Source organism: Lepidochelys kempii, chromosome 5 (genome assembly GCF_965140285.1).
Source record: "Lepidochelys kempii isolate rLepKem1 chromosome 5, rLepKem1.hap1, whole genome shotgun sequence".
Classification (NCBI taxonomy): Eukaryota; Metazoa; Chordata; order Testudines; family Cheloniidae; genus Lepidochelys; species Lepidochelys kempii.
The window spans coordinates 1,945,721-1,973,416 of record NC_136384.1 but is presented as its reverse complement, the minus strand read 5'-3'; the positions used below and the strand labels follow the sequence as shown (position 1 = coordinate 1,973,416).

Sequence of the window (27,696 nt, the reverse complement as noted above, 5' to 3'; positions counted from 1 at the left end):
CCTCTCGGATCCAGGCCGGGGAGACACCCTCTCCCCCCCCGCCCTCCCCGGAACATTGGCTTCACCAAATGAGCAGCACCCCTACAAGCAAATGTGCTTAGAAGTGGAGCCCCCAGGTTCTAAGCCTCATCCAGGCCTTTCTGCCAGTCACTAAACCCACACCACTATGGGATCTGAACCTTGTGCTGTCAAAGCTCACTAGACTTCGGTTTGAATCCTTAACATCATGTTCCGTGTCCCACCTGACCATGAAGGTGGCATTTCTAGTGGACATCACTTCAGCCAGGAGGGTCAGCAAACTGGGAGCCTTCATGGTGGACCTACCCACCCACCCCCCATTTAGAGTATTTCAAAAGGACAAGCTGCTGCTAGAGATGCAGCAGTTGGATCTGAAGTACTGCATGCATCTTTGTTGCTGGCTTCCTTGCCCCCACCTTCGATCTGATAACTGGTTTTCAATCTCCCACGTATAGAATACACATAGGAACCAGCACTCAAAGAAGTAGTGGAGGTTACTTACTATAACCGGAGGTTCTTTGAGATGTGAAGCCCCATCTGTATTCTGTTACCTGCCCTCCATCCCCTCTGCTGCGGATCTGATCAGATTTGCGGTTAGAAGAGGAACTGAGAGGGTGTCGACCCGCACTGCTTCTTATACCCTCACCTAGGAGCACGAGGAGATTCACTGCACACATGTGGTCCAACAGACACTGCTTGCTAAAATCTCCAGACTCAGGTGCATGGTGTGCCTGTGTACCCACATGTGGAATACAGAAAGGGGCTGCACATCCCGAAGAACCTCCAATTACAGTAAGTAACCTCCACTTAAAATGTGTGTGTTGGCTGTTTTTGTCAAATTTCTACTGCTCTGGGATCACCAGGGGCCTTGCCTGAGACATTGTATCCATTGAGATCACAGGGTTTAAGAGGTGTTCCTCTTGCCCTGTTGCGCTCCCTGTTTTGGTTGAGTTTGAGGAGGGGTCTGAGCCAAGATGTGACATCCCAAGTCACTTGTAAAAGTGCCCAGTAAGGAAATGGCAAAATGGCTTAGGATCCGTATTCTTCCAGTGGAACCTAACATAGTCAGGTCAGTCCTATTTGTGGGGATGCCCCTTGGAACTGTCTGGCAGACCCCCATAACCCCTCTGAAGGATCTGCTGGAAGAGATGTCGCATTACTCAGACCTGTCTAGCATTTCCAATATTCTCTCCAGAACTGTCATCTCTTCAGTACTGATGACAAGTTCCCAGCTCCGGGAAGACCTGTTTTGGGGGCCGATTAATGCTATACTTGGATCCAGGGATCACTGGTCCCTGCTGGATCTGAGGTGGGTGCTGTTGTTTTCTCAGTTCCAAGGTGGTGGGTGCCATGTCATTTTTATGCAGCGCCACCTTGGTGAGTATTTTGGGCAGACAGCTTCAGAGTTCAAGCCCCATTCAGGTTTTACTCCACATGGTTTCTGAGTACTTTGGTGTTCGTCCCTTTGGGCCTCCGCGTCTTGGGTCAGCAGCTCCTCTTAAATGCTGGTGGGGGGTCCTGCTCCGTGGGCAGTCTTCTCCAACAGAAAAGCAAAGGGTCCTTGGGAGTCCTTTGGCTGCCTCCACTGGAACCTCAGGATCAGCAGTTATTTACTCCTGGGGACATTCTGCTCCAAAACATTAAAAATTCTGTGCACTATATTTTAAAATTCTGCAAGTTTTATTTGTCGTAAATAAATGCAGAGGCTCCCGCATGACAGTGGGGAGCACAGACCACTGGCTGCACGAAGGTTGGAGATCACTGTGCAGCCTTTCCACCCCTCGCTCCGGGGACACGGACTCAGTGATGAGGCTACACCCAACCCTGACACAGCACAAGACCTATGCCTGCCCCAGAAATATCCTGGGGCACCTGTGCCAGGTGCAGCTGGTGTGGTGCAGGCAGGATCCAAGTGTGGAGGGGCTCAGTGTGGGAGGATCCAGGTCTGGGGTGAGAGGATTCTGTGTGGGACAACCTGGATGCAGGCAGCTCAGTGGGGGGTGGTCTAGGCATGTGTGGGGGGGGGGTATCTGTATACACAGAGGCTCTTTGGGGCGGGTTTCAGGTGCTGGGGCAATGGGACTCGGCAGGGGTTTCCAGGTGAAAGTGGTTGGGCCTCAGCTGTGGGGGTCTTAGAGGGGGGCTGGGTGCTGGGGGAGTGGGGCTTGGTGTTGTGGGGGGCTGGGTGCAGCTAATTGGGGTCAATGGCATGGGGATCTGGATGTGGGGGGTCAGGGGGGTGGGGCTCAAAAGGGTGGGGGGTTATGTGCAGGGAGCTCAGTGGGGGGTGGTCTAGGTGCAGGGGTGAGTGTCCAAAGGCAGGGGATCTGGATGCAGGATGCTCCAAATGCAGGGGTTGAGGTTCAGTGGGGTGGGGTTTGGGTCTGGAGGGCTAGGAGGGTTCTGGATGTACAGGGTGCGGCTTGGCAGGGGTGTCTGCGTATGGGAGGTCCGGATGTGTGGGGGTTGGGCAGATGGGGGAGCAGCTCCCTGTACAGTGACCCATCCCCCACAGCTGAGGAGTGATGGGAGCAGGAAGCAGGGAGGATGCAGAGCTTCCTGCAGCTCAGGGAGGTTTCTGGGGGTGAGTCTGACACAGCCCCAGCCACTCCTTCCAGGGGAAGAGGAAGTCCTGTTCTCTCCTGCCTCCAGCCTAGCCAGCACTAGGAGCTGATCCCGGCTCAGGCTAGGAGCCACTGGCTGGGCTGTCCCCAGCCCTGTGGTGATTTACCTCTCCGCTGGCTGCTCTGGGTGCCTGAAACAATGTACCTGCGCAGCTAGGGAGTGGTGCATGGCTGCTCTTGCAGCTTCCCTTTGCTTCCCTGTCAGAAAGTCATTTTTCTGCGGGGAAGCAAAGAAATCTGCAGGGGACATGAATTCTGCACATGCGCAGTGGCGCAGAATTCCCACAGGAGTAGCAGTTCCACATGGTGTGGACTCAGACGCTTTTCTGACAGAAAAACAGCAGGATATAACTTGTGCCATGCCTGCCTTGTGCGGGCTTTCCTTGCACCTTCCTCAGAAACAGCAGGAGATAGAAGACTCAGTTAGATGGACAACTGGTCTGATCCATTGTGGCTGTTCCTATGTTCCTGTGCTGAAGGTCTAATTTTTGTTTGCCAGGAGTGGCTCAGAGCTGTAAGTCCTGATGGCCAACACCTTATGCTGTGTATTGTGCAAAGACAAGGTGATACCTAGGCCTCCCCCCAAACTTCTGACTAAAATGTATCAGATTTTCTTTTTTCAGAGTAGCGGCCATGTTAGTCTGTATTTGCAAAAAGAAAAGGAGTACTTGTGGCATCCTAGAGACTAACCAATTTATTTGAGCATAAGCTTTCCTGAGCTACAGCATCTGATGAAGTGAGCTGTAGCTCACGAAAGCTTATGCTCAAATAAATTTGTTAGATTTTCTTTGATCAGTCTGTCTCATGGCCTGTGCTTTTCCTATAGCCACATATCCATCTTTCATAGGGGAGGTAACACATCTTGCATCTCAAGCACTACTGACCTCTACTTTGACAGGGCTTGTCATTTAGAAAGTTGTATGGTCTCCTTGTCACCTGTGGAGAAAAACTTACTGCTCAAGCCACTTCATCTCAAATGCATCCAGTTGTGTTATAAGCTGGTAGCTGCTCCTATGCAAGAATGACTCTCTGCTCTGTCAAGTAGGGCGATGGCAACCCCTGTAGTGCTCCACATCAAAATGAACAAAGTGTTGATTGTCCACTGATTTCCCTCCTCTCACTAGAGGCACGGAGTGCATACTTGTGTCTCTTTCCAACTCCAGTCTGACTGCTAAACCCCCTACATATGTCTTTACTTCTGCACTTACTACTGAGAGAGGCCAGTAGGTCAGATACTCTGAGGTGGGGCTCCTATTCTCCTTAGGCACAAAGGATATCACAGCTTCATTAAGCTAAGGCATATCTACATAAGCAATTAGACTATGGGAGGTTAAGTCTGCCCCGCACTTACCTGCTGCAGTCTAACTACTGTCCACATGTCCACTCCTACTCTGACACATGTTAACAATTTGTTAATGCACTTTCAGCTGGTCCCATTTCAAAGAGACTAGCTCAAAGTGCTCTTATAAACTATTAACGCACATCAGCTGGTGCACGTGGACCGTTATGCTGCAGCAGGCTGGGGCAGGGTAAATTCCTATCTCAGCTTGCCAAGTGCTCATGTAGACAAGCTCTAAGACACAGCGATGCTCTTTTTCTTCACTTCCAAGAAAAACGTCACTTGGAGTGAACGGGTCACATACATGTATAAAGTTTGGCCATCAAACCAACTGTGGCATTGGGAAAACTCAGATCCAGGGAAATCTCTGCAGCTTGGACCCACCTCAAATAAAACCCAGTAAGAGGCTTCCAAATGCAGCAGGTGTCCCTTTGGAAAGAGGATTGTAGTCATGGACTCGGTGGTGGTTAAAACAAAGCACCAGTCTGATAGAGAAGTATCCTTCATAATATCCCAGAAGGGAATAGGGATGTTTCTGGCGGCTGAGTTTTCCAAGATGTAGCAAAATCTCTCATCGCTTGCTAGTGAAAGTAAGTGGTAATGGTGGAACCTCTCTAAAAACAAGTGATGTGAGAACACATTTAACTACTAAGACAAAGCTCAAGGATAAGTTAAAGTATAGGCAGGTTGTTTCCCACTCGAGGCTTGACAAGCAGGCAGGTCTGCCTTAAAATCAATTGACTGCTTTATGGGCAGCCCATATAAAGAATTTGGGGGGTGGGGGTGGGGGCGTAAAATGATCATAATGGCCCAACCCCAGAGAGCAGGTGACCCGGGGCCTTCTGCACCAGTCCGGCTGGAAATGCTGGGAGGAGGGAATTGCTGATTGAGTCCTGGGCAGATGAGGGTACAAGCAGGGCAGCTGAGAACATTTCCTTAGCCCCTATGACTTGTGGAGCTGACTTTGTGCCACCGCAGGATGGTGGAGATACAAAGGAAGAGAGTTGCTTCCTCATGAGACATCCTTCCTGCACCAGCAAGAACTGTGTTTTCCTGATGATGAAGTGTCCCCAGTGCACTGAGCCAGCAGTGGCCTCCTAGTCTTTCACCTCTGCTCTGCAGAGACTGAGCCAGCTGAGTCTGGGAGGCAAAAGATGCATGTGCTGTAGTGATGAAAATGCCTTGCAGAGCCCCTGTAGAAATCCACACCTACTCCATACTAGGACATCACTAACAAATGAAGATACGGAACTTAACTCTCTCTGCCCTCCTCTCTTGGAGGCTGCAAGATATTTAAATGGTGGTAACAAATATACTCTAGGAGAACCCAAATGCCATCTCTAGGAATCGTATTATTTCTTTCTTAGGACGACAAAATCCAGAGCATCTAATGTGAAGAGGAGGACAGGCCATAAGAAATCGTTCTCCTCTTATTGTCATGACAACAGAAATTCTTCTATTTTTGAAGTGTTAGATGGAGCTGTGCAAAATTACTCCAGAACTCAACCTGCTGATCTGCAAAGAACCCCCAAATGCTGTAGAAATCCTAACTGCTGAAATGTCATGGCATTATAGGCATACCTCATGCACCAGTACCTTAGCACATTGCAGATGTGTTGTACGCAACCCTGCTGTGACCAGTGCAGCTGGAATAATGCTAATTTAACATACCTGACTGCTTGTTTTCTTCCCAACAGATCATGAGAAGCACAGACTATGTAAAAGTGCAGACTATATGAATTTGCACTTCAAAGTGAAATGGCTGTACAATGAGTATGTTTGCAATCTGCCTGCCTTCAAGGGGAAAGTGCCCGACTATCCAGCGTAAGTCAGTTGTGTTCTCTGTTATAAATTCCATTTCTTGCCCCATTTCACACCTTCCTTAGGGTGATCTTTCTGCTTTACCTTAGTCTTCCTACCTTTCCGATCTTTACTGCCTCTACACTTCTTTCTGACCATAACGAAAGCATACTAGCCTTCTCTCAGCTATTCTTGCTATTGGTCTTTCTCCTCCTTACATACGTGATTGTTTCATCTCATTGTACAGTATGTCTCAACTCAGTCTCAAGAGCCAAAGTATTTAGCAGAGGGTTGGACCTTGGGATCTAGGTTTGATTTGGGGGCATTTCTATGGCATGCTTACAATCTGTGATCTGGTTACATTGGGGTGGGCCTTGTAATTTTGACTCTGTAATCAACGGTTAAACGGCAAATGCTCTGTCTTATCAAACCTTGGCTTCCAAGCACTGTCTGAGTGGCCACCCCAAGTTCCTGCCAGAAGCTGGAGCTGCCGCTAGGGGCTGCCGCTAGGGGCTGCCGCCTTTTTTTTTTTTTTTTTAAATAGGCACCGTCCTTAGTAAAGCAGTGCTGGTGTCTTTAGATTAGACTCCAATAATGGCACCTTCCCTGAGCAAGGCGCTCACTTAGGTCCTCGCCGCCCTGGAGCAATTCCGCCCCACTTCCTGTTCTGATGCCTTTTCTCTTTAGTAGAGGTTGCAAAGGGTCTGACTTGAATAATTTGTTTTCTGGGGTTGATTTACAGGGTGAGCAGGCCCATCCTGCTGATATCAATCTGTCCCGCAAAGGGCAGAGCTGGTTCAGTGCAAGCTCACCTTGGGAGAATCCCATGAGTTTCAGCATGAAATACTGCATTCAACAAAGGGCAAAGCAGAGAGCCTGGATCACATGGTCTATATCCAGGGAGGCCAGTGAGGATCAGAGTTATACAGTGTGTCTGTCCTGCCCTTTAATATGGAGCTGTAGTTGCTGGTGACTACAGGTCCCAGATTGCAACCTGGCCTGTTGCTGCGGCTTGTAGCTGCTGCGCAACACCAAGGAATTAAAAATAAGGGCATGTGCCATCTAAGCTGTATTATTAAAATTAGGCATGGCCCTTGGGCTCCTAGCAAGTTGTCAGCGCAGCCCTCAGGTGAACATAATTTGAGCATGCCTGATCTACAGGGCATCACTCGAATTTGGGACACCTGATATAATAACCAGTTTGAACTGTGGGCCTTGGGAACAGATCAGCAGAGCAATGAGAGGCTGCATGGTCACGTGGACAGGAGGCTAGCCTGGTTTCCTTTCTTGGCTCTGCTTCTGAGTCAGCGAAGGCAGTCACTTGATTTCTCTGTATTGTGTCTTAGTTTACAGATCTGTAAAATAATGATAATGATGCTTAGCTATTTTCCTAAGGAGCTCTGCGATCTATGGGTGAAAAATGTGACCGGAGTGTCACTAAGCAGTAATATTCAATGATCTAACCTGCTGGCTTTGTCTGTGCGGTATCTCTCTATAGAGTTCCTAGTGCCCTGGTGTATGTGCAGTCTCAGTAACCTCTGCTGCTGATCAGTGCTAATATTTAACACTAGGCATGTAACCAAACACGTCTAATGACTATTTCAACCATCTCCCTTACCTGTCTGCGCTCCTACGCCCACCCCTTCAAAAATACCACTGGGGCTAACTGTAGCAATGAGTTAGTTTCTATTTTATGAAATGCAAGTTCATTAAGTACAGAAGATACTTAAAATTCTCTGCTTCAGCTTTAAACCTAGTAAACTCTTTGAGACCAGTCAAAACTCCACTATCCAGAGAGCCAACTCTTACGCCTCAGAATGGACAGGAGACAGAGCTCAGACCCATTTGCCTTATCCCATACCTGGCAGTGGGGGAGAATGCTTTCTGAGTGATCCATTTCTGATGGCCTTGAGGTTGGGTTGAAAATAAAGTCAAGGTTTCTAAGTGCTGACTCTTAAACCTGTCACTCCCCTTGCTTTCAACAATCCAGCATCAATTTCTGAAACTGGGTAGAAATGCAGCCAGCAGTTGAGCATTAGAGCTTCCTCTTGTCCATCACAGAAGTCAGCGGAAAGACGGAAGATGTTAATTCCCAAAAGCATGAACTTCTTATTCTTTGTCCTTTCAAAATGCTTAATATATCATGTTTTTTTCTAAATTATACACTTTAGTACGCATCAAGTAGTGTGATTGTACCAGAGACGAGCTAGTCTCTGGAGGTAGAAGGCATTTCTGCCTTTGATATCGTGACTTACTGTGCACGTGTTTGGCCCAATCTTGAAAACCCAGTCTGTTTTTGCCCCTGTAACTTGCATGGTCAGTTGAAAACACTGTTTAAATGTCTCAGTACCTGATTTGTGGAGGCAGCCAGGTACCTAGGCATGTAAGCCTTAATTTTGTCTGCAAAATTCTGGCCATAGAAGCAGAGACCAGGTTCAGGACAGGCTGAAACTGCAGCCCTTTGTCTTACATTAGATCTGTAACACACAACAATAGGAAATTTCCTTTCAGCCAGAAGACGCAGCTCCCATTCATGGCGTAGGAGAGCGCACTACACTGAAGAGTTTATTCAAAACCAGAACTCTCAAAAGGGCTGTAAAGACTACATGGTCAAGCCCTCCAAAGTCAGGGTGCGATGCCTCCTGCATATTCATTAGGTCAATCTGCATTGGCATGTTACCAGACCATCATTTCCACAGGAGCTCTGCGTCACTTGCTGTGTGAGTTCATAGATTCTAAGGCCAGAGGGGACCATTATGATCATCTGGTCTGACCTCCTGTATAGCACAGGCTTGAGTGTTAGATGGTGCGAATAAGTTAAAAAGGTGTGGCAATTTCTTTTAGATCACTTACTAAAACAGGCAGGAAGAGGAAGGCAATTGCTCTCTGCCAAACAATATGTAAAAATGTGTCTATGAAATTAATTAATTTTAAAATAATTTTGTCGATGAATGTAAAGTAATGCACATTGGAAAAAATAACCCCAACTATACATACAATATGATGGGGGGCTAATTTAGCTACAACTAATCAGGAGAAAGATCTTGGATCTTGGAAAGATCGTGGATAGTTCTCTGAAGACGTCCATGCAGTGCGCAGCGGCAGTCAAAAAAGCAAACGGGATGGTAGGAATCATTAAAAAAAGATAGAGAATAAGATGGAGAATATCTTATTGCCCTTATATATATCCATGGTACATCCACATCTTGAATGCTGTGTACAGATGCGGTCTCCTCATCTAAAAAAAGGTATACTGGCATTAAAAAAGGTTCAGAAAAGGACAACTAAAATGATGAGGGGTTTGGAATGGGTCCCATCTGAGGAGAGATTAAAGAGGCTAGGACTTTTCAGACTGGAAAAGAGGAGACTAAGGGGGGATATGATAAAGGTCTATAAAATCATGAGTGGTGTGGAGAAAGTGAATAAGGAAAAGTTATTTTCTTGTTCCCATAATATAAGAACTAGGAGCCACCTAATGAAATTAATGGGCAGCAGGTTTAAAACAAATAAAAGGAAGTTCTTCTTCACTCAGCACACAGTCAACCTGTGGAACTCCTTTCCTGAGGAGGTTGTGAAGGCTAGGACTATAACAGGGTTTAAAAGAGAACTGGATAAATTCATGGAGGTTAAGCCCATCAATGGCTATTAGGCAGGATGGGTAAGGAATGGTATCCCTAGCCTCTTTTGTCAGAGGTGGAGATGGATGGCAGGAGAGAGATCACTTGATCATTACCTGTTAGGTTCACTCCCTCTAGGGCACCTGGCATTGGTCACTGTTGGTAGACAGGATACTAGGCTGGATGGACCTTTGGTCTGACCCAGTATGGCCATTCTTATGTTATCCTTAATGTTCTCTTAGCATAGTTCTCTCTATGGAGTTTCTGGTGGAGGAGGGTCTTAAAAGAACCCCCCTCCCCAAAATTACCCTCCCTTTTTGCCAGGCAGTCTGGCTAGACAGCAAAACACCTAGATGACCGTGAATTTGTAAACCATTATGCTGGAAGTATTATGCATCCCATCTATGGCGAGTGGCTTTGTGTTCTCATCACTGCATGTGGCACACTTTCTGAAGTGCCCTTATCTCCTTCTGTGAGCGTGCAGTGAATGTCAAAGGCGCAATACGCAATGGCTGGTAAGGGATAACCAGTAGGCCGTTCTGCCTCCTTCTGTGCCATAAGCAGCAATTAGTAAGTAGCAAGCAGCCTGTGTCATTCATTGAGCTGTAACTTTCTGGGGCAGTAAGCAATACAATACAGTGTGCAGCTTGCCACTCAGGAGCTCTGCAGCGAATCGGAGACTTGCTAGCTACCCTCTTATAAACTACCTCTGTTTCCTTAGTACCTGAGCTCTCTTGTAAAAAGAATGAGTCATGGCTTAAAAAGCACGATCGTTATTTAAAAACCAAACAAAACGCTCAAATCAAGAGAGTCCTGCAGCCCATGCACAAACCATGACTTTCAAAGCCTCAGAACTGCCAGGTCAAAAGCAATTTCACTGGAACATGGAAAGACCTTGTCTCTGTGAGGGAAATTTTCCCATCATTGCTAACATAGGTCAGCGTGGCTGCCAGCTCTGTTGGGTCATGCTGGTGTAGGCAGGCTGCTGCTGGCATTTAACACTGTGTCAGTTACAATTTCCAATATTAACAGGGATGTGCTGTATATGCAAAGGTGTTAGGAGTATTTAAGGCTACCCAGTATTTAAGGCTGCTCTGCGGTTGTGCGCTCGCTCTCTGTCTGTCTCGCTCTCGTGTCTCTCACGTTATTTCACATTTTTTGCTAATTCAAGCAGCCCATAATTAGCACCATTTGAATGAGCTCCATGGCCTGTTCAGAGAAGGTCGTACTCTACTGTGAAGCTCCTGTAATACACTTCTTATGGATTGAATTCACACATGGGCCTTTTTTCCCCTTGTTTGTGAATGCTGTTTGGTACTATATGAAAGTGAGATTTGCTGCAGCTACAGTACTTAAATACTTACATAGAGAAGAGCTGTGCAATGAACTCTAGAGAGACATTTAATTCAGATGAAACCTTAAATGCTCTGCTGCTTCTTAAACACCACCGAAAACCTCCCCTATCTATTGTCCTGATGCTTTCAAACAGCAAGAGAATGGGGTCTGGCTAGCTCAAGGGATTGCTGATGGAATACAGGTCCTTTCTCTTCCTCTTTGCTGGTTCAGATCCAGCACATCAGTCCTGGTAGCTGTCTGGTGCAGTGAGTTAAGAGTCTAGTCCAGTTCCAAGTGGATAAATGTCCCCACTTTAATTGTAAAGCTACCTCCTTGGCACAAAAGGGCACCCATTTTTAACAGGCCCAGTTTCCGGAGCCCTTTCCATCCTGCTATGCTACTCTCTCCCCTCTCCATGATAGGAGATGGGAAAGCATGGGGGAAGCTTGTTCTCCTTTGCCCACGTTCCACCTGTTCTTGGGATTCATGGAGCTCCACTCTAGGGTGGGTCAGTCTGGCCCCTTTCATATGCACTGAATTCACTTGCACTCTCACAAGAGATAAGTCACCATGGCACTGCTGATTCTGCATGGGCTGGTGTCTCCTGTGGGGATAGTATAGTGCCACCAATCGGACGTTAAGCTCTGGTTACTCAAGCGTTCTCCCAGACTGTTAACGAATTAGCATGCCAAAGAGTCTAAAAGACTGGATCCAACTTGGAGAGCAGTTGTGCCTTTGGGAGAGAGGATGCCAGGCTACCCTACGGAGGGTATGGGGTAGCAGAGAGCAGCACCAGAGTGGAGAAAACTGCCTCATCTGGGATCTGCCTCCCCCAACTCCCAAAATATGTTCCTGCACCTGGAGACAAAATGGCAGGAGGCCCAGGGAAGCCACTTCCTTCTCTCTTTCCTTATGCAATGCAGATCTGACAGCGAGAGCTGCAAGCTCACACAGCAAGCTTCTCTTCCCAAACCTGTATCCCTTAGCTCGTCCCTGGGAGCATGTGTGGTTAAATTTCTCAGAGCCACTGGTAAAATTAGTGAGCACACGGTTCTCGGGGAGGGGGAGAGAGGGCTAGTAATGCAAACAGGAAAAGAGAAAAAGGAGTAAAAACATTGAAAGCAAAACCAGAACCAAGCTACTGAAGAGGGAGAGAGCATGAGCAGAGGTGGAACAGTGCAGAGGGAGAATGAACGAAGTGGGTGAAATAGTAGCAACTGTACTGAAGCCCGTGGTTATGAGGGGCCCAATCTGACAATTCAGTGCTCAGGGCGTCAGGCGAGATTGTGGCCTACTGTTCCTGCCCAGGAAGCAATGTGGGCACATGTGTCAGTACACCTGTGTGTGAGGGTGCTGCTGTCCTTCAGATCCTCCCTGGGGAAAGCCAGCTGGGCACCTGGGCAGATGATGATCAGCTTTCAGACTGGCTCGCTAGAGGGTCAGCTGCTGTCTGGCAATAAATGTAACCAATAAAGCTGGGGAGAGGAAAGCCAGGATTTTTGCTGTTTTGAAGGCATTTGAATCACTGAAAGACTCATCGAGTGCTGAGAGGTGGGAATGCCACAAGATTAGTAGTTGTGACTAGGCACCGCGTTTCACACTGTAACTTGCTCTCCTTCCTCTCCCTGTGGCAGATGGTTTGAGCAGTTTGTGATGCAGTGGCTGGATGAGAATGAAGATGTTTCCCTGGAATTCCTGCATGGAGCCCTGGAAAGAGATAAGAAAGATGGGGTACGTAGCTGGATTACTGTGCCCAGGAACCAAATATTACCACAGCAAATTCAGGAGCCTGAATGCGGATGCAGCCATTTTAGCTCACTGAAGAAATAGGAATCTCCTTTATCTTGAGACTTTGTCCCCAGGTCCTCAGGAACTGTTTTAACCTAATAGGGGCTGCAGAGCAATTCATTTACAAGTGGTGCTGCTGCTAATCTGTGTCAGCAAGAGGCTTGGCATTCTCCCACATCCCCATGCCTGTGAGAGAAGTCATTGAAACACATGAATCTAGGGACTTGTCTAATCGTGACAATGAAAGTGACCTTAATCCATCTGTTCTTTAACCTCACCGAGCACTCCCAGAAGGCGTTGTTGTGCTGTACGTAGCCTGTTTGAATGTGGATGCGAGCCCTCATTTATATTTCTCTATTTAAAAAAAAAAATTCTGTGCGTTTTCGTTTCCATGTTGCTCATTAAATGAACAGGCAAACGATGCATTTCATGAAAGGTCTCAGCAGTGTAATTGCCAATCCCAGGTGCTGAGTCATGTCCCTTCCTGGTTTAGACTGCAATTGTCAAAGGGAGATAGGTCTCATAAGTCCTTGAAAATTAGGTTCCAAACTTCTTTGGGACCCTTTGAAAACTCCTTCCTTAATTCTGGGGTGAACATATTCTGCTTTGCAGCTGCCCAGTGCCCCACGCAGCAGACAAAGGACAGATACCTGAGAAATACCAGCTGCCTCTCTCAAATCCGTACAAGACACTCAGAAATTACTGTGTGTGTTTTTTGTTTAGTTCCAGCAAACATCTGAGCATGCTCTATTCTCCTGCTCGGTGGTGGATGTCTTCACACAGCTCAATCAGAGCTTTGAGATCATTAAGAAGCTGGAGTGTCCAGACCCTATGATTGTAGCTCACTATATGAGGAGGTTTGCTAAGGTAATAGCACTAGCATTTAGCTCTTCATCTGCCTTCAATTGTATGGAGAACTTTAAAGAACTTTAGGGCTTCTTATTTTTGGTTTTAACCGATAAACGCTGATAAAACACCCCCTGGACAAAAAATAAAAATTTAGAAAACATTGGCATTTCTCCAGTAAACACCAGAAATGCTTACATGTATCTAAGGGCCTGTCTATGTGGAGCGATAACACACACCACAGGGGGGTGATTTCCAAAGCACGCTAATGTTTTGCACATTAATTGGTCCATGTAGACCCTGCTACTGTGTACTAAAGGGTCCCTAGTGTCCTTTAACATAGTACTGTTTGAAACAGTACTACATTAAAGTGCAGTGAGGAGCATTACAAAGAGATTATTCATTACAGTATACACAAAGAGAAAGTCCTTAAAAAGTCTGATTATCAGACATCTGCATAGAACGCTTAAATTGCTTAAAAAAAAAAAGCCACCCAAAAATGAAATTAATGAACCCTGAAGAACCAGAAGCTAAAAGTTTTGAAGAATCCTGTCTACTCTAAGTTATTGGTTTGATTTTATTTTTGTGTTCTTCTGCAAACATCCTGCATTTCTCAGTCGAAGAGCAGAGTGTAACATCATTCACTGTTGTCTTTGCAGACAATTGGGAAAGTGCTGATGCAGTATGCTGACATTCTCTCCAAGTGCTTCCAGTCCTACTGCTCCAAGGAGAAACTAGTGAGTAACATTTGATTTCCCCCCTCCCCACCTTTAGAAACCCAGGCATCATTGAGCTGCTCTGCAATAGCTTTAAAATAGCAGGTTAAAGAGTCCTCATACTGCAGCTGGGAAGCTATAAACCGCATCATTGTTGCTCATGTCATCAAGCCCCAGGAGTTTTATGGAGTTAATTTCATTTTATAGGTGAGCAAATCAAAGTTAAGAACATAAGAAAGGCCATACTGGGTCAGACCAAAGGTCCATTCAGCCCAGTGTCCTGTCTACCGACAGTGGCCAGTGCTAGGTGCCCCAGAGGGAGTGAACCTAACAGGTAATGATCCTCTCGTCTGCCATCCATCTCCACCCTCTGACAAACAGAGGCTAGGGCACCATTCCTTACCCATCCTGGCTAATAGCCATTGATGGACTTAACTTCCATGAATTTATCCAGTTCTCTTTTAAACCCTGTTATAGTCCTAGCCTTCACAACCTCCTCAGGCAAGGAGTTCCACAGGTTGGCTGTGCGCTGAGTGAAGAAGAACTTCCTTTTATTTGTTTTAAATCTGCTGCCCATGAATTTCATTTGGTGGCCCCTAGTTCTTATATTATGGGAACAAGTAAATAACTTATCCTTATTCACTTTCTCCACACCACTCATGATTTTATAGACCTCTCTCATATCCCCCCTTAGTCTTTTCTCTTTTTCCGTCTGAAAAGTCCTGGCCTCTTTAATCTCCCCTCAGATGGGACCCGTTCCAAACCCCTCATCATTTTAGTTGCCCTTTTCTGAACCTTTTCTAACGCCAGTATATCTTTTTTAGAAAAAAGAAAAGGAGGACTTGTGGCACCTTAGAGGCTAACCAATTTATTTGAGCATAAGCTTTCATGAGCTACAGCTCACTTCATCGGATGCATAAGTGAGCTGTAGCTCACGAAAGCTTATGCTCAAATAAATTGGTTAGCCTCTAAGGTGCCACAAGTCCTCCTTTTCTTTTTGCAAATACAGACTAACACGGCTGTTGCTCTGAAACATATCTTTTTTGAGATGAGGGGACCACATCTGTACACAGTATTCAAGATGTGGGCGTACCATGGATTTATATAAGGGGAATAAGATATTCTCCATCTTATTCTCTATCCATTTTTTAATGATTCCTAATTGGGCACTTGCTGTGTGTCAGTCCCACCACACCTATGTCAGAGGGTTTACTCTCCATTAAGGAGATGGAAATAAATATTCCAGTTGCATGCACCTTGTAGACTCTGCTGTGATCCCCTCCCTCCTCAGGCTACAGCCGCACATGGAATTATTGAGAGCAGAGATGGACCATTCCTGTCGGGCTCCATGCTTGCACAGGGTGCTTGGCCACGTGACAAGGTGATGGCCAAGGTAGACTCTGCCTGCCTTGCTGGGGCTTGGGCTCTTCTCCCCATCTTTTCATTCTGAACCTGGGGAACTGCTTTATGGCTGCTGCTATCACCTTTTTCCAGGGCCCTTTGGAGTGAGGCATCCACCCTATTGTCTAAATCTTGTTTTACAGCCATGAAAAGAAATGGGCTTGGGACACTCTTTGTAGATGTTTATACTATGTCTGTATCCCATTTGGCTTTCACAAACACTTCCCAGTTTATTATCCCCTACTTAAACTAACTTGTTGTTCAACCCCATTTCTACATCATTAATGGTGGTGGTAAATAAAACTGTGTCTGAAATCTGGATGTCTGTCACATGCTGTTCTTGACGCTCTTCTTTAATGAAGCCAGGGGAATGCTCCAGCCTTCTCCTAGCAAATGGGCTTTCTCCCTTTGTGCTCATGTAATTCAGACTCTGTCAGGACATGGCACCAGAGAAGTCACACTCCGATCACAGTGGCTGTAAACGGAGTGATCGATAAGTGCTCCAGCATTCCAGGGTCACTCGAGGCCATTAGTTGGTGTATTTTTTCCTGTGCAGTTTAATAGGTAATGCAGCTGTGTCTGCCCCAAGAGAGTGAAAGAACAAAAACAATGTTGTTCACTCAATTTTCATGTGTTTACCAAGACTTTCTCCCCTTTCTGCTGCAAGTGCTAATTGTTTATACAGGTTTCATTGTTTCTACCCATAATTATTTTCTTCAAAAGACATAATTTCCCATCATTTTCTTGAAGTAAAGGCCACAGCATGCAAATGGCTTCCACCTGTTGTGTTCACAAATGGTTCAAATCTCCTTTAGTTTCTGAACAGTACTCGGTGCTGTACCCAACCCGGTAGCCTGCCAGGGATGCGTATAGAATTGGCATCCGTCCATGTTCGGGGAAACTTAACACTGCATTCCCTAAGTTTTTTCTTTTGCTAATGGCACGCAAAAACAAGAGTGAATTACCCCAAAGAGACTGTGAAGCCAAAATAGTCCACATCTGATCCGTGCTGGTGTGGTGGAAACCTTAGCTTAATCTCTGGAAGAAAATGCCCATTGTGTGCCCCAGCGTGTAGACATATCCATGAATGACAACAGATGGGGCTGGGACACCGCCATCCCCCAGTTCTGTTCAAGAGGGATGGTCCAAACAAGACAAGCCATTCCACTTCTGTGACCTAGAACTCAGTCAGTCTGCTAGATGCTCCTTTTCTTTAAGACCCACATCAGTGACCTTCCTTACTTATAGATCAGGCAGGAGTTTCCCCATATATGGACAATTGGAAAGCACCCTTAGAAAATCCCTTGATTGGTAGAAGTAGGGTTTGGCAAAACATAATCCCCTATATAGAAAAGCTTCCATTCAACTGGAAGTCTGGCACTCTCATCAGGAGTGTTACTGGCGCAGAGGATCATCATTCATGGGTGTTTGACTATTTGATCCAGTGGGGAGCTGTTCCCTTGTAGCCGGGCGGATTTGCTCATACGTCAGGGCACTTAAAACAGAAGATGCATCTCGTCCCCTTCGGATTAATGCCACTTCACCATGGCCTGGCAGTTTTCTAGGTCAGATATCTGCCTCTATGATACAAATCCTCCAAACTGCTACTGGATGCTATTGTCAATTCAAATGCCTCCATGGGTACTGTGTTCAGGGGAGAGATTCTGAATGAGGCAGGCTGAGATGGATCACTGCATCCCTTCTCCCTTCATCCCTAGCTGAGTCTCACGCTAGAGATGTTTGGGATCTGCTACATAGAGTCCCTTAATTGCAAACGGGGGAGCTTGAGCAGATAAATTTTTCCCCCTCGCTGATGCGTGAATTTCTGGGAGCGGCCACTTTGTTGTGCACCACCTCCCTTTATGATCTGTATGCAGTTCAGATCTGCACAGGTCAGAGTTGAGAGTCTGGGGGCGATATCAGAATGGACTCTTACAGGAGGGCAGCTGCCAGTTGTCTACTTGATCAGCCAATTGTCACTGGAGCAACCCCTTAACCACTGATTGGCATGTCTGCAAGCAGCTGCCCCCTTTCCTGGTTGGAAAGAGGGACTTTCCTCCTAAGCTTTGTTAGCACTGAAATCTGCCCCTGCCCTTCCTCTTCCTTTACATGCTGGGGGAAATTCTAGCCCTGGCTATGCCAGTGAAAGAACAAATAGTGTTGTCACCCTGATCAGTAACAAGACTTTGCCATTGCCTCCTTCAGCCCTGCATCCTGATGAACAACATTCAGCAGCTGAGAGTGCAGCTTGAGAAGATGTTTGAGGCCATGGGTGCTAAGGAGGTAAGAGCACTAAAATTGGCTACTTACGCCCATAACTACTGGTTTACCTAGAGCCTCCAGTAAAGATTAGGGCCCCATTGCTTTAGGTGCCAGGCTGTCAGAGTGAAAGGACAGCCCTTGCCCTGAAAATCTTTGTCTAATTGAACACAACAGCAGGGTTTTCAAACAACAGACAGGAGCCCGGGGGAGGACAAGGGAAGTAGTAATAAGACAGTAATAAGAACATGCATTAACATGGGCACAAGAAGATGTTTTCAAGTCTGTTTTTTAGGAATGTCGACAAACCCTCCACGTTACAGGCACAAGTCATTTTGTGCAGTGTGTAAAGGTCAGTAACTTGGTTGGGAGTAAATGACGTACATTTAATATATTCTAAAAAACGCACATGCTGTGTAATTCACCTGTCTCATTCTTTGGGTCACTAAAAAAGTGTTTGCCAAGGTAGATTTATTGCGCTGTTCCTGTGACACTCTTGTTCAGAGTGTAGCAAGTTTCAGAGACATGAAAGAATTTTGTTTCAGTTGCTGTTTGTGAAGAGAGGATGCTCAGCTATAATGTACATCTTTTTTCCTCTCTCTCTCTCTCTCTCTCTCTCTCTCTCTCTCTCTCTCTCTCTTTTCATTGCTTTTCAAGACTCGGGGTGATGAAGAAAAGAACATTGATCATGTTAGGAAAAAATCTTTTTAGAGCCTCAGGGCATTTTCTTTAGCTGTGACGAGCTAGACGCTGCGCTGTCATCTGCACGCCAAGGGGAGAGTTCAGGGGTGGTGTTTCACTGAAGTGCAGTTCAACTTTTTGACTCTGCACTGTTGTTTCCAAGTCTCTCTCGTGCTTAGTGGCATAATTCTAAGAAGTGACAAATGCTTGTTTTTTAAAAAAAAAAACAAAACCTGCTAAATGTTTCACCGGCTAATGCAAGGATGACAGCAAAGAGGTTTTCTTCACAGTGGAGCACAGTTCTCCTCAAACAAAATGTCCCAGCAACCCAGACTTCTGTGTTGCACGGGGTGCACCCAGCCTTGATATTATATCAGTAATGGCCACAAAGGGCCAATTTTTCAGAACAATTGCTCCCATGATTAAACGTATGTAAATAGTTTTATGAAGGCATCACTCACATGTACAGGGAACACCACTAAGAAATCAGCATTTGCCAAGTTACCCAACAGTGCTATCAGATAGCCACAGTATTTCCTTATACTTACAATCGGAAATAACATAGTATCTCAAATGGCTGGTGGTAAACTGTATTTAATGACAATATAAACTATTTCACTTAGCCTGGGTAAGATCACCCTCTGGGAAAGGTGCGTCTTTCAGCACAGAATCTCAACAATGCCTATCCCAGCACTTTCCCGGTGAGTTGAGAAATCATAGGGGGGGTTTCAGCTTGCACCACAGGTTCACAGGAGAGTCCTGTGGCCAGCACTGCGGGTGTGCAAACCTCTGCATTTTCACACTCATTCCTAATGCTGCATAATGACTCAGCACTTCATGAGCATACAAGATCACATAAATGAAATAACAAGCGCACGTCGAACTGTTTGGTGTAAGGTACAGTGCAGTGTGTGTAACGTACTGGAGTGTTTAGGGTACATATGTTCTGCACTCAGTCTGTGGTACACTAACACTCCACCTCTGTCCAGACAGTCGGTGCTCAGGGTGCTGAGACTCTAGCTGGAACAGGAATGCAGATCTCAGCTGTGATATCACACAGCAATCATCCAGAACAAAACTACATTTATACAAAAACTCATGACCTTCCTGAGCTCCGTCTGCTGCGAGCTTCTCCCTCCCAGCCCAGCTTGTCCCTTTGCAGCATCCTCCATTGAAAGCCGCCTCCTGTAGTGACACGAAAATGGCTGAGAAACTGACACTAAACTGGGAGGAGTGGTAGATATGCTGAAGGGTAGGGGTAGGATACAGAGGGACGTAGACAAATTAGAGGATTGGGCCAAAAGAAATCTGATGAATCATAGAATCATAGAATATCAGGGTTGGAAGGGACCCCAGAAGGTCATCTAGTCCAACCCCCTGCTCAAAGCAGGACCAATTCCCAGTTAAATCATCCCAGCCAGGGCTTTGTCAAGCCTGACCTTAAAAACCTCTAAGGAAGGAGATTCTACCACCTCCCTAGGTAACGCATTCCAGTGTTTCACCACCCTCTTAGTGAAAAAGTTTTTCCTAATATCCAATCTAAACCTCCCCCACTGCAACTTGAGACCATTACTCCTCGTTCTGTCATCTGCTACCATTGAGAACAGTCTAGAGCCAACAAAGGCTGATGGTTGGCTCAACCATCAACAAAGGTTGATGAGGTTCAACAAAGACAAGTGCAGAGTCCTGCACTTAGGACGGAAGAATCCCATGCACTGCTACAGACTAGGGACCGAATGGCTCGGCAGCAGTTCTGCAGAAAAGGACCTAGGGGTTACGGTGGACGAGAAGCTGGATATGAGTCAGCAGTGTGCCCTTGTTGCCAAGAAGGCCAATGGCATTTTGGGATGTATAAGTAGGGGCATTGCCAGTAGATCAAGGGACGTAATCGTCCCCCTCTATTCGACATTGGTGAGGCCTCATCTGGAGTACTGTGTCCAGTTTTGGGCCCCACACTACAAGGATGTGGAAAAATTGGAAAGAGTCCAACGGAGGGCACCAAAAATGATTAGGGGACTGGAACACATGACTTATGAGGAGAGGCTGAGGGAACTGGGATTGTTTAGTCTGCGGAAGAGAAGAGTGAAGGGGGATTTGATAGCTGCTTTCAAGTACCTGAAAGGGGGTTCCAAAGAGGATGGATCTAGACTGTTCTCAGTGGTAGCGGATGACAGAACAAGGAGTAATGGTCTCAAATTGCAGTGGGGGAGGTTTACGTTGGATATTAGGAAAAACTTTTTCACTAGGAGGGTGGTGAAACACTGGAATGGGTTCCCTAGGGAGGTGGTGGAATGTCCTTCCTTAGAAGTTTTTAAGGTCAGACTTGACAAAGCCGTGGCTGGGATGATTTAGTTGGGGATTGGCCCTGCTTTGAGCAGGGGGTTGGACTAGATGACCTCCTGAGGTCCCTTCCAACCCTGATATTCTATGATTCTTCAGTGGTCTCCCTGCACTGTGGGATTATACAAGGAGGAGGAGATGTGCGGGGAACTCTGGCTCAAACCCTGTGACTCACAAACCTGGGGAGAAAAAGAATGCGAATGACATGATGAGCAACTGGAATATAGTTTACTCAATATATTAGAAAGTTTTCCTGGGAGTGAGACTCTTTGCTACATGCTGTTTGTTCACCTCATCCGCTTGCCACTGTTCACCAGAAATACTTCATTTAACTTGTGCCGAGTACCTGAAATAGCTGACCTCCCCAGGGTTTTCCTCTTGGAATGCATTTAGTACTTTTCTGCATAGATTGAAACCCTGCCAGATCCTCTGTTCCGCTAGCCTAGACTGCTTTGTTCTAGTTTATTTAGTGGCTACTCTGACAGTGATTAGTCCTGGCTGGTGAATATCAGTTAGTGAGAGGACGACTCTGAAAATAGAGATAATTATATGCTCTGGAAATACCTCATCTTGTGCAAAGTTTTTGTCCTCTCCTTCAAGAAGGACAATTACTTGGTGTTTACAAGAGGTGCATACAGCATCCATACTTCAAACAGTGGTTGGCACTAAAATGTAAACATTGCCCTCACTGCTGTCTAAAAAGCAATAAGAGGAGCTATTTCCCTGTAAAGAATAAGAAAATGTTACGGTGAGGTCACATCAATGCTCTCAGTAAATGTTTATTTTTGTGTGTTACCCAAGGTATTCTGGCCGAATGAAAGCACCCAGGCAGTTTTCCTGTAATTATACTAATAAATTAGGAGTTGCAGGTAGACAAATCATGGAAGTTAGGAGTTGTAGGTGGTGAGAAAGATTCAATGAATTTAAGATAGCATGCACCTTTGACTACTTCAGCTGCATTCTGTTCACCTAATCCATCCACACATGGAGTACTTCTAATATTACAAAGCTCTGAACAGGTTTCAAATAGTCGTTCCTGCTCTTCCCAAATGTGAAATCCTATTCCTGCCTGCATTCCTTGTACTCTCCCTAAAACATTACCCAAGGATAATGCTGTGGGATAAGGCAGCATTCAGCCCTAAACCCCTGGGCATAATACCCAATATCTTGTAGCCTCAATGGGTCACAAGCTGGAGCACAAAAGATCTGGAAAATCCTCCTTCCAGTGTGGTGTACTGCCCTGGTTTCCCACCTTGGAAGATCCCAAGAGATTCCCTCATTCAAACTACAACATAATACGTGATTGAAAAGCTCTCTTAGATCATTTTTAGAGTTTTATACCACTTTATTTTTCTCCCTTTGAGCCTGTGCAGTGGATCTCATGCTGCTAGGACAGCTTGACTTAGAGGGATACAAATATTATCAATATAGCTTCCAAAAACCTCTCCCAAATGTTAGGTGTTTGGGGAAAAATAGCGTTTCTGAAATTATTTGTAGTGGTAAAAGCATAATACACAATGACGTTGTGGTGTAAATGTTGTAGGCACAGATTCTATGGTGATGGCAGTCATATATGTTCACTGATGTCACTGACATAACTTTGGAGTAACTTGTATAATTCAGGTGTCAGCGTAGCAGCAGTGTTAGTCTGTATTGGCAAAAAGAAAAGGAAGACTTGTGGCACCTTAGAGACTAACCAATTTATTTGAGCATAAGCTTTCGTGAGCTACAGCTCACCTGATCAGATGCATTCAGTGGAAAATACAGTGGGGAGATTTATAAACATAGAGAACATGAAACAATGGGTGTTACCATACACACTGCAGGAGAGCGGGCGGAGGGACCTTTTGTAGTGATAATCAAGGTGGGCCATTTCCAGCAGTTGACAAGAACGTCTGAGAAACAGTGGGGGGTGGGAATAAACAAGGGGAAATAGTTTTACTTTGTGTAATGACCCATCCACTCCCACTGTATTTTCCACTGAATGCATCCGATGAAATGAGCTGTAGCTCACGAAAGCTTATGCTCAAATAAATTTGTTAGTCTCTTAGGTGCCACAAGTACTCCTTTTCTTTTTGTATAATTCACTCATCCCTTCACAAATGCATTATGTTTTTCTGAAAGCTCTGCTCTAGGAATTATTTTGGGGAAGGCCTCCGGCCTGTGTTACACAAGAAGTCAGACTAGATGATCACAGTGGTCCCTTCTGGCCTTGGAATCTGAATATCTTTGAATGTGGCAGTCATAAAGTCATGCAAGTAAAGCATTCATGCCACCTGTGCTGTTTTCTCTTCACCCCTCATGTTGTTCTACAGACCTCTGCTTGGGAATGGTACAAACAGTCTGACAGTGGGCAGTGTAATACTTTCTATTTTCATTCATCAGGAACGACTTTGCAGCCCACTCCTACCTTCTTCTGCCTTTCACAAGTTATGCAATCATTAACTTCTGCAGGATAAAAAAACCCATGTACTGCACTGCCCACTGTCACGAATTCTTGATATGCTGCACAAGCCCAATTAAAAGGTGTAGAAACTTAGATTTTTATGAAGTACAAGCTTCTCAGGGAAAATATCCGAGAAGAAGGATATTTACAGTGGAACATCAGAGTTACCAGAATTACAAACTGACCAGTCAACCACACACCTCATTTGGAACCGGAATTACACAATTAGGCAGCAGCAGACACACACACAAAAAAGCAAGTACATTACAGTACTGTGTTAAATGTAAACTACTAAAAAAATAAAGGGAAAGCAGCATTTTTCTTTTGTATAGTAAAGTTTCGAAGCTGTATTAAGTCAATTTTCAGTTGTAAACTTTTGGAAGAACATCCATAATGTTTTGTTCAGAGTTACAAACATTTCAGAGTTATGAACAACCTCCATTCCTGAGGTGTTCATAACTCTCAGGTGCTACTGTTTTGAGCCTTGAGAACAATGTCTTCATTGGACTTGTCTTCCTCCAGTTTTCATGCCCTTGGCTATCAGCTAAGCTGTATGAAAAATGCTCCAGTAAAACATACTCTCTTCTTGGTGTTCAGACAGATTTATCCCTCATTTTAAATGCTCAGTCACCTGTATGACAAACCCCAGGATCGCTGAAGAACAGCCTTGACTTTGTTATAACAGCTGTGGGAAAGCATTCCTTGGGTCCAGGCTCCTGCTAAGAGCTTCTTATCCTGCTGAGTTCTTCAGTCTTGTAAGACCTCTGTCAAATCCACACTAGAGTTAGAAATGCATACTGCTGGCTTTGCTCAGCCCTCCATCTTCTCCCTTTCCTGAAAGGTGGGGGAGAAGTGAGTGATCCTTGGGACCATGTGACATAAGCCTGGGATAAAGATAAAAACCAATGTATTGTGTCTTTTTAAAGAAGGTCTCAATCTGTTTTAGCTTATCAAAAAGAAGTGAGAGGTGTCTTGATTACAGTGTATAAGTACCTATGCAGGGAGAAAGTTCTGGTACCAAGGGGCTTTTTAATCTAACCGCAAAAGGCATGACAACCATCAGTAGGTGGACGTTAGTCAGACAGAATCAAATTTAGAAATAAGGCCCAAATTGTTACCAGCAAGGGGATTAACCATGGGAACAAACTGCCCTGTGCAGTGGTAGAGTCTCCATTTCTTGATGGCTTCAAATAGAGACAGGATGCCTCGTCTCTGAAAATACAGATAATACGTTCTGGCTTCATGTGTAAGGTGGGTGTTGAGAGTCTCCATTCATTGTCTGGACACTGCTTTTAGATCCTCAAACAAGATGCTGTAGAAGTGCCAAGTATTAGTCCTACTAGAATTAGAGCATTTGTTCAGAATTAATCACCATGTAGTCTAGGCTGTCTCATGTTTCATAGAAAGAGAACATTTTTATTAGCTTTCTTTCTCAGTGTCACGCTCCATGCACCCAGAGTGAGGGAGATTGTAAGACTCCATAAGGCAGTGGAGTTCCAGCTTCCAGCAGAAATGTCATGGTCATGATATGCATTACAATGCGCCAACTTTCTAATATTTCTTGCTGCTCCGCTCTGCAAGCCAGGTTTATTGTGCAGTCCAAGTGGCATTTCCTGTTCTCATGGATAGCTGGTACATTTGACATTCATTGACGAAGCAGCAAAGTAGATATTAGTTCCTTCAGGAGCCTTTATCAGTGCTTCACCATATTGGCAGAGAAGAGTTTCCAGCTACACTGAAAACTGAAGGAAGTCTATGAAGGACTGTAACTTGTATAAAGAAAAGGAGTACTTGTGGCACCTTAGAGACTAACCAATTTATTTGAGCATGAGCTTTCGTGAGCTACAGCTCACTTCATCGGATGCATACCATGGAAACTGCAGAAGACATTATATACGCACAGAGACCATGAAACAAACCCCCTCCCACCCCACTGTCCTGCTGGTAATAGCTTATCTAAAGCGATCATCAAGTTAGGCCATTTCCAGCACAAATCCAGGTTTTCTCACCCCCCCCCCTCCCACACACACACAAACTCACTCTCCTGCTGGTAATAGCCCATCCAAAGTGACAACTCTCTTCACAATGTGTATGATAATCAACGTGGGCCATTTCCTGCACAAATCCAGGTTCTCTATTACCAGCAGGAGAGTGAGTTTGTGTGTGTATGGGGGTGGGGGGGGGGGTGAGAAAACCTGGATTTATGCTGGAAATGGCCCACCTTGATTATCATACACATTGTGAACAGAGTGGTCACTTTGGATGGGCTATTACCAGCAGGAGAGTGAGTTTGTGTGTGGGGGGGGGGGGGGGGCGGAGGGTGAGAAAACCTGGATTTGTGCTGGAAATGGCCCAACTTGATGATCACTTTAGATAAGCTATTACCAGCAGGAGAGTGGGGTGGGAGGAGGTATTGTTTCATGGTCTCTGTGTGTATATAATGTCTTCTGCAGTTTCCACGGTATGCATCCGATGAAGTGAGCTGTAGCTCACGAAAGCTCATGCTCAAATAAATTGGTTAGTCTCTAAGGTGCCACAAGTCCTCCTTTTCTTTTTGCGAATACAGACTAACACGGCTGTTACTCTGAAACCTGTAACTTGTATCTAATTCGGATACAGAAATAGTAGGCACCAGTCTCATGCCCTTCTAATGGACCTAAATCACGTTCTGTTAATCCCCTGCAGTTTGTGTGGAGCCAGGGAATGCCAATACCAGCCATTAAGGAGCTAGTTAATACATTATCTAGACTTTTCCTCCTTATGTGTTAGTAGCTGTTCAGAAGAATCAGTATCTCCATAATGACAAAGGACTTTTCTGCCACTGAGCTGAGAAATTCAGCACCACAGTTGGCTTTCCTTCCACTATCACTTAGTGACAGGTTTCAGAGTAGCAGCCGTGTTAGTCTGTATCCGCAAAAAGAACAGGAGTACTTGTGGCACCTTAGAGACTAACCAATTTATCTGAGCATAAGCTTTCGTGGGCTACAGCCCACTTCATCGGATGCATAGAGTGGAACATATAGTAAGAAGTTATATATATATATACACACACAGAGAAGGGGGAAGTTACCATACAAACTGTAAGAGGCTAATTAATTAAGATGAGCTGTTATCAGCAGGAGAAAAAAACTTTTGTAGTGATAATCAAGATGGCTCATTTAGACAGTTGACAAGAAGGTGAGAGAATACTTAACATAGGGAGATAGGTTCGGTATGTGTAATGACCCGGCCACTCCCAGTCTCTATTCAAACCCAAGTTAATGGTATCTAGTTTGCATATTAATTCAAGCTCAGCAGTTTCTCCTTGGAATCTGTTTTTGAAGCTTTTCTGTTGAAAAATTGCCACCCTTAAATCTTTTCCTGAGTGGCCAGAGTGGTTGAAGTGTTCTCCTACCGGTTTTTGAATGTTCTGATTCCTGATGTTGTGTCCATTTATTTGTTTGCATAGAGACTGTCCGGTTTGGCCAATGTACATGGCAGAGGGGCATTGCTGGCACAGGATGGCATAGATCACATTGGTAAATGTGCAGGTGAACGAGCCCCTGATGGCGTGGTTCATGTGATTAGGTCCTATGATGGTGTCACTTGAATAAATATGTGGACAGAGTTGGCATCAGGCTTTGTTGCAAGGATAGGTTCCTGGGTTAGTGTTTTTGTTGTGATTGCTGGAGAGTATTTGCTTCAGGTTGGGGGGCTGTCTGTAAGCGAAGACTGGTCTGTCTCCCAAGATCTGTGAGAGTGAGGGATCATTTTTCAGGATAGGTTGTAAATCTTTGATGATGAGCTGGAGAGGTTTTAGTTGGGGGCTGAAGGTGATAGCTAGTGGCGTTCTGTTATTTTCTTTGTTGGGTCTGTTCTGTAGAAGATGACTTCTGGGTACTCTTCTGGCTCTGTCAATCTGTTTTTTCACTTCAGCAGGTGGGTACTGTAGTTTTAAGAACGCTTGATAGAGATCTTGTAGCTGTTTGTCTCTGTCTGAGGGATTGGAGCAAATGCGGTTCTATCTTAGAGCTTGGCTGGAGACAGTGGATCGTGTGGTGTGTCCTGGATGGAAGCTGCAGGCATGTAGGTACTTAGTGGCTACTAATGGGTAATGAGGAAAAAGCTAGAAACTTTTTTAATCAGTGTCACTAGCAGTCTTGTGAATCACACCTGAAACAGGGGGGTGGGGGATCAGTTTAGAGGAGAGAGAGTGCTACAGGGATCTGAGTTTGGGTCTGCAGCCCCTTGGCCAGAAGCACTGTAAAGGCCTGAGTGTTCATGCCCTGTGTGAAGTGTTGCTCCCAGATATCCTCTCTAGCCAATGCAAAACTTGGTGATACTAGGATACCGGGGAGCCATGTTCTGCCCTCTCACGGGAGGGCAGGGTCACTGCTACAAGAATAAAGTAGTAAGACGCAACCTGAATGCACTCAATGCATCCTCTGTGGTAACCATGCTCTGAGAGCCACTAGCCTCTGTCTGCCAGGAGCTGGGAATGGGCGAG

General features: G+C 45.5%; 1 protein-coding gene across 9 annotated transcripts in view; it reads left to right on the top strand.

The window, feature by feature from the left end:
• The window catches only part of UNC13B (unc-13 homolog B), a 390,473-nt gene that overhangs the window by 312,790 nt on the left and 49,987 nt on the right, over window positions 1–27,696 (top strand). For all 9 annotated transcript variants that reach the window (XM_073343305.2, XM_073343304.2, XM_073343298.2 and 6 more), the window contains 5 exons: window positions 5,679–5,805; window positions 12,368–12,464; window positions 13,245–13,388; window positions 14,027–14,104; window positions 17,690–17,767. In XM_073343305.2, the coding sequence (XP_073199406.1) occupies window positions 5,679–5,805; window positions 12,368–12,464; window positions 13,245–13,388; window positions 14,027–14,104; window positions 17,690–17,767 (524 nt within the window). The remainder of the gene's footprint in view (window positions 1–5,678; window positions 5,806–12,367; window positions 12,465–13,244; window positions 13,389–14,026; window positions 14,105–17,689; window positions 17,768–27,696) is intronic.